This window comes from Arachis duranensis, chromosome 1 (assembly GCF_000817695.3).
Source record: "Arachis duranensis cultivar V14167 chromosome 1, aradu.V14167.gnm2.J7QH, whole genome shotgun sequence".
Lineage (NCBI taxonomy): Eukaryota > Viridiplantae > Streptophyta > Magnoliopsida > Fabales > Fabaceae > Arachis > Arachis duranensis.
This window is the reverse complement of record NC_029772.3, coordinates 33,078,484-33,085,005: the sequence shown is the minus strand read 5'-3', so window position 1 is coordinate 33,085,005 and position 6,522 is coordinate 33,078,484. Positions and strand designations below refer to the sequence as shown.

The window sequence follows — 6,522 nt, the reverse complement described above, 5'->3', positions numbered from 1 at the left end:
AAAATTTATATATAAAATGTTATTTGTGTGTGGAGTATTTTTACTTTGATGATGTGGTTTTGCTTTGTGATTACTTTATCATAAGGTTTACATGTATTATGACTCAAATAATTATTTGTAATTGTTATGTTGCTTGCATGAATAATCATAGCCATAAATTATCAAAATTGTTAGTGATATTTTGCTTCTATTTTTTTCTTATCAAAATATCTCATTTAATTTTATCATATTAAGGTGCTAACAGATAATGCACCTTCTTTCGCTTCGCACAATGGCAAACACTATATATGACATGCAATATTCAATGTCAAGTTTCAGCCAGATAACTGCACTTCCTTTCAAAATGCTTACTTATTGTAGACTCTTGTCACCTAGATAGCGGTTGGTTAAGGAATCTGAGACTGAGAAACTAAGATTCAGTATTATGTTTAGTGGTCAGAAACAGAAACGTTTTCAATTTCTATCTCCAAAATTTTAGTCCCTTCAGTAACTTCAGAAGGTAGAGACACAGAAAATTAAAATTTTGAAGATAAAAACAGAAACTTTAATAATTTTTTTTATCAAAAATATCTTCAATTAACTTTTCAAATTTCAAATCTATCCCTCAATTTCTATATTTATTTTAAATTAAAAATATACAATTCAATACATTTTACACCAAACACAATATAAAAACTTAATTCAGTCTCAATCTCTTAATCTCTGTCTTCCAATCTCAATCTCTTAATGTCTTCCAATCTCAATCTCCCCTCCAAACGTAATCCAACATTCCATACCATTAAAATGCTGGTAATAGAGATTTAGTCTTCAACTAACATTTTCATTCAGTTTCTTCCTCCAATTTTATGCACATAAGTTTTCTGCATACAACTTAAGTTTATGCAGTAACTCTTGGCCGCTAACTAAGCAACTAGCATTGAAAAAAAGGAGCATCTAGTGGAGGATTATCATTAAAATGAACAAATAAAAACTTAATAAGACTCAAGATCCGTAAAACCTTTTTTTTTTTTTGCTTTCTTGTCCTAAAGTACATTACTCAGCCTTTTTTACCACCTCAAAATATACAAAACTATTTTGCCAATGAGGTCTTGAAACAAGTAAAATACTTCTGATACAAAAATTAAATACTTCTGATACAAAAATTAACAGCAGAGCCTATCCTCAAGGTGGAATGGACTAGATGGATTAGACAATAATGTGAAATACAGCTAATAAGCTCCAAATACAATTTAGATGCAAGGAAAGTGTAATTGGAAGACTAAATTAATGCAATCAGCATCACAAGATATAAGTCCTAGTAAATATAAATTTGCTCTTCCACATGTTCCATAAATCATGCTTCAGCTACAACAAATAGATTCCATTATATCATGTACCATACTTTCGAATGGGAAGTCAAAGCTAATCACAACATAGCTAAAATTCATAAGATACTAGAAGAATCATACTTTGAAGTGTTGATTGTTTCGATACCTCTGAATACGATATAAATGGTGTTCATAAATAACAAACAAATAATTGAACATATACCAAGCTCCTTTATTATACCTCTGAATATGATATAAATGGTGTTCATAAATAACAAACAAATAATTGAACATAAACCAAGCTCCTTTATTCATGGTACAATGCAGCGGAAGTTTCTCACTGGAAGATGCAGCGGCAGCAGACGACAACAGAGCAAGTTTATATTCAGAACAATGAAAACCAAACAAAACCAATGCTCTACACTCAGAAAATGATATCCTCATCTTTCTGTGCCGCTGCAGACAACATGTTTTGAGCATTATTCAGCGAAATACCTCTTTGCAATGCAAGCTTCTCAGCAACCTGTTCCTCAGCGAACATCTTGGCAGATTGCATCTGCTTCTCGATTTCCCTCTTCTTATATCCTTGGATCTTCTTCAACCTAAAGAAATCCTCCCTTTCTAGCTCATCCAACTCTCCCTTAATATAACTAATGGTATTCTCCAACCTAGGCTTCACCACATTCTCAAGGGCATTAACCCTCCGATTTGTAGTCTTGATTGCCTCGTCAAGTGTGAGGAAGGATGTCTGAAGAGAGGCAAGCTCCACAAGGACCTCAATTGCCTTGATGTAAGCAGCTCGGCACTGCTGCACCTGCTGTCCACCCCGGGCCAATCCAGTGAGGTCATTCTTGTTAACCTCGCCGTCATTGGTGTACTCGAACTTGGGAAGCTTAACGCCAGCAACATTCTCCTGCCGGGACCGGACCTTGAGGGAGGCCTCTCGAACATTCTCGAGCACAACATGCTTGATGTTGTCACCAGCAACGTACTTTGCCTCGGTCAGTGCAAAAGAAGAGGTCTTCATGATGTCACCCATTGATTCCTTGGTAGACACAATCTTCTTCAGGATCTGCCTGAACTGCACAGTAAGTGCATCACTCTTCTTCTTTAGGAGAGCGTGACCACGTGTGGCTCCAACCAAACGAGCCTTCACCACTCCCAGCATCGTCACCGTGGGGACAACATTCAGACGCTGTGTTTGCCCCGACATCTTTCTTTCTTTCTACCCTAACAATATCTGATCCCAAACACAAACCACACAAATAAACAAGCATTTCAATTTCGTTTGACCGATCATCGGTAAATGTAAATCTATTCTCACTAAGTTCAATATCCTACATCTATTATAGAAAGAGTAGACAATTATATTTTCATTTCCAGTGTCAAATCATGAAAACATTTAAACTCATAAAGGTGCTTGTCTCATTACCAAGGTTCTAAAAACCGGACCAATCATTGAACCGTTCTAGTCACTGGTTCACTTGTCCAACCAGTTCAACTGTGGTCTAGCCAAAAAAACCGTTTTATAATAAAATAATAAATAAATTATAAATAATACACTAAAACATAATTATAGTCTAATATAAACTTTAAAATTTCTTCCAAATTTAAAGCACTACACCTAACCAAAATCTAATATAACCTTTGATCTCGTCAATGATTAACAATTTATCATTCATTAGTCATTATATCACACTATTGAACTCATTAAGATAGTCACAGAAAAAAACAATGAATTAACCAACCAATAACAAATATTCGATCATCTGCTCATCTAGTTATCGAGTTAATTCAGTTCATCTATTCGTTCATTGAATTAAAAACAAAAAGCACAACAATGTAGTGAAATTCAGAGTACTAGCAGTGAGCAAAGAAGAACGAGCACAGCAGTGAGCAGAGCTAATCAATAATCATTCAAACTGGTTTCTGAACAAAATATTCATCTAGCAAATTCATCTAGTGTCAATGAATCTAATATAACCTTTGATCTCATCAATGATTAACATTTATCATTCATTAGTCATTATATCACTATTGAACTCATTAAAATAGTCACACAAAAAATCATTGAATTAACCAAACCAATAACAAATATTCTATCATCTGCTCATCTAGTTAATTGAGTTAATTCAGTTCATCTATTCCTTCATTGAATTAAAAACAATGAGCACAAAAAGCACAACAATGTAGTGAAATTCAGAGTACTAGCAGTGAGCAGAGAAGAACGAGCACAGCAACAGTGAGCAGAGCTAATCAATAATCATTCAAAGTGGTTTTTGAACAAAATATTCATTTAGCAAATTCATCTAGTGTTAATGAAGTCTTTGATATGATATAGCAGTAAACTCACATCACATGGTAAAAATGACGTTCCTATCTATATCAACTTAACTTCCACTAGAAAAATAGCTGTCTACAACATCAAAATCACAATCACACAGTACCCTAGTTCCCTTCATACTTTGGATCAGCCATAACAAAATGGTGAGCTATCACCAGTACAAAGATGAAGATGCCAAGGAAATTGGCAAAGAAACCCAGATCTTGATCATCAATCATCTGTAGCAGGAAGCAAAAATAAATTCATGTCATTACCATGGTTTTGGGCATCAAAATAGATTTATCGTTATTTTCCAACTGAAAGTGCGTACTATTTGAACTGTGAATCTCATATACTGAACACTGAATTAAGAATTAATTTAATTAATATTGATTCCTAAAACATGATCATATGGAGCAGCATCCATATATCAGATTTCAGAAATTAGAATCTTGTAACCTAACAAATCAGAATAAAATGAGGAAGTCATCGGCTACAGTTTCACCAGAACCATTTGGAAAAGTTTGGTTCCATCACGAGTGGAGTTATTTACTTGGTTTACGCTGATAGGGAGAGTTAAGACCAAAAAAAGATTGCATAGACCGGGGATTATTCAACACGGTGATAACATATGCGTTTTGTGTAAAAAAGACATTGAATATATACATCACTTGTTTCTGGGCTGTGAGTTTACTTGGCAGGTGTGGTGTCAATAGCTATCTGACTTTGGGAGTTCGTGGTCTATTCCGGGCTCACTAAAGGAACACTTTGAGAGCTGGATAGGTGTTGCTCACAAGAAAGGAGACCGCAACAAGTGGCTCATATGTTTTTTCTCCGTTATTTGGAACATTTGGCTAGAGAGAAACAGACGGATTTTCAACAATACAGAAGGAGGTGCTGAGGAGGTGTTTGGTAAATCTGTAATCTGTTATAGAGAGTGGTGTAGTTTAGATCCCTTTTGTTGTTGATGGCAATGCCGGAGTTAACACTAGGGACAGTTTTCTGGTCTTATTTTTACAGGTTCCTTGTTTGTTAGATTATTTCTCGCTCCACTGTTTGTGTTGAGCTCCGTTGTTCCAAAAAAAATCAGAATAAATTATAACAAAATCAGAAAGCAAGTTGTTGCTTAGCAGTTTAAATCTACAATGTTCACAAACATCACAGTAGAATAAAATAACATTGTTTATGACATTCAGGTCTTCAAGGCTTCAAGTGAAAAAAATCATTCTAATTAGTGTTTCATGTGATTAATTAATCAAGCAATTGGCACTAATTCTCTAACTACACATAACTCCAGAAATGCAGCCACAAACTCACAATCCAAGCACAATTAATCACAAAACACAAAGCAGCACATCACTCAACAGCAGCACATCACTACACAAAATAATCATAACCCACAAAACAGTAGCACAGCAGAGTACTGAACAGAGCATAAAAAAAAAACACAAAATCATAATCACCTGCAGAGTATGACGAAGAACAATATCTTCAAAACACAAAACGCTTTCAATAACGATATCTTCAAAGCACTGACCTTCGATCTGAGAAGTTTGGAAGAGTATGGCGAAGAGCAGTTGACCTCGAGAGGAAGCGGAAGACGATTGGAGAAGATGAAGACGAAGTTGGTGAGAGCGAACAGGGTAAAAGACGAAGACTTAAGACAATTGGAGAAGCCGACAGGACGGAGAAAGAAGCTCCTCAATGCGACGGACGGGCGGCGGCGATGGAGGCTAGTGTTTTGAGAAGGAAGCAGATTGGAGAAGCGGAAGGGGATGGGCGAAGGGGCTGGAAGCAGATTGTAGAAGGTAGCTCTTTTTTTTATAAGCTACAAACGACGTCGTTTCAGTTGAACCGGCCAGATCTCGGCCCGATCTGACCGGCCAGCCCGGTTTTCTGAACCATGCTGCCACAACCCGCTCACAACCAGCAGGCCAGCACCAGGTACCCAAGGCTCGTCTCTGCATCCTCAAGGAGAAACCCTAGCAGCCCCAAGCTCCGCGGAGCACTCACCATCAACCGTTGCCGTCGCCTGACTCGCAGTGTCGTCGTAGTTCGTCAGTTCGTCACCTCTGCTCGCGAAGATCGCCACTGTCTCTGCTCGCGGTTCTATCCTCTCTCCAGCCATTGATAGCTCGCTCTTACCATCGCTCACGTTGCTGTGGCTCACCTTGCCGCGGCTCGCCTTGTCGTCGCTCCCCTCGGCCGCTCTTCACCCCGGTAAGACTTCACTGAAATTCTTCTCCCCTCGCCGTGGCTCTTCTCACTTTTTTCTGAGTTCTGAAAAAAGAAAACAGACCACTTCATTCCCTTCTTAGGTGGCTACTTGCTGTTTGTGTTAATTGTGAATTTTTATGCTGTGTGAATTTTGATGTTGTGTGAATTTTTGGTCTGTGAAAGATGGTGTATATGTTTCTTTCTCACCGCTTAACTTGGGATTATGGTGTGGTGAGTGTACCAGAAGTCTAGCACAATAAAAAAAAAGTAAGTTACCAAAATAAATTATTTGTAAATTAATATTACCAAAGATACAATTTTTATATATTAAAAACGTAAATGCAACTTTTTTATTATTATAGAAATCACGATAAGAGTATTGAGGATTAGGATTTGAAGGTAAAGGATTCGATGTTTTCAGAATATTTGGACTATTAAATGATCTTATAACAAAACATTTTTTTAAGTTTTTTAGTAACAGCTAAATAATCATTTTCTAATTTTAATTACAAATTAATCCATATATTTTATTTAATCATAAAAATTATTTTTTTATAAATTATTATTTTATGAATCAACTATTATGTTTATTAACAATAAAAAACAAAAACAATAATGAATTAGATCTTCTATTGATTGTAATAAAGTTTTTGTCCATTCTAATGAATTAAAATT

At 36.1% G+C, this 6,522-nt stretch overlaps 1 protein-coding gene across 6 annotated transcripts; it reads right to left on the bottom strand.

Annotated features, from left to right (window-relative positions):
* Nucleotides 1-1,518: 1,518 nt before the first annotated feature.
* On the bottom strand, nucleotides 1,519-6,084 carry LOC107484498 (V-type proton ATPase subunit D). 6 transcript variants are annotated; one of them, XM_052260328.1, is made up of 3 exons: nucleotides 5,094-6,084; nucleotides 3,755-3,869; nucleotides 1,519-2,547 (listed from the first exon to the last, which is right to left on the bottom strand). In XM_052260328.1, the coding sequence occupies exon 3, from the start codon at nucleotides 2,518-2,520 to the stop codon at nucleotides 1,732-1,734; it is 789 nt and encodes a 262-aa protein (XP_052116288.1). In that variant the 5' UTR covers nucleotides 2,521-2,547; nucleotides 3,755-3,869; nucleotides 5,094-6,084; the 3' UTR covers nucleotides 1,519-1,731. The 6 variants fall into 6 exon arrangements, with proteins under 6 accessions (XP_052116288.1, XP_052116291.1, XP_052116294.1 ...); XM_052260331.1 differs by having other exon boundaries at nucleotides 3,772-3,869; XM_052260334.1 differs by having other exon boundaries at nucleotides 5,168-6,084.
* Nucleotides 6,085-6,522: the final 438 nt, after the last annotated feature.

Bases quoted from the DNA above. Each gene is read 5' to 3' on its own strand.
- LOC107484498 (XM_052260328.1), bottom strand. From the start codon at position 2,520: ATGTCGGGGCAAACACAGCGTCTGAATGTTGTCCCCACGGTGACGATG.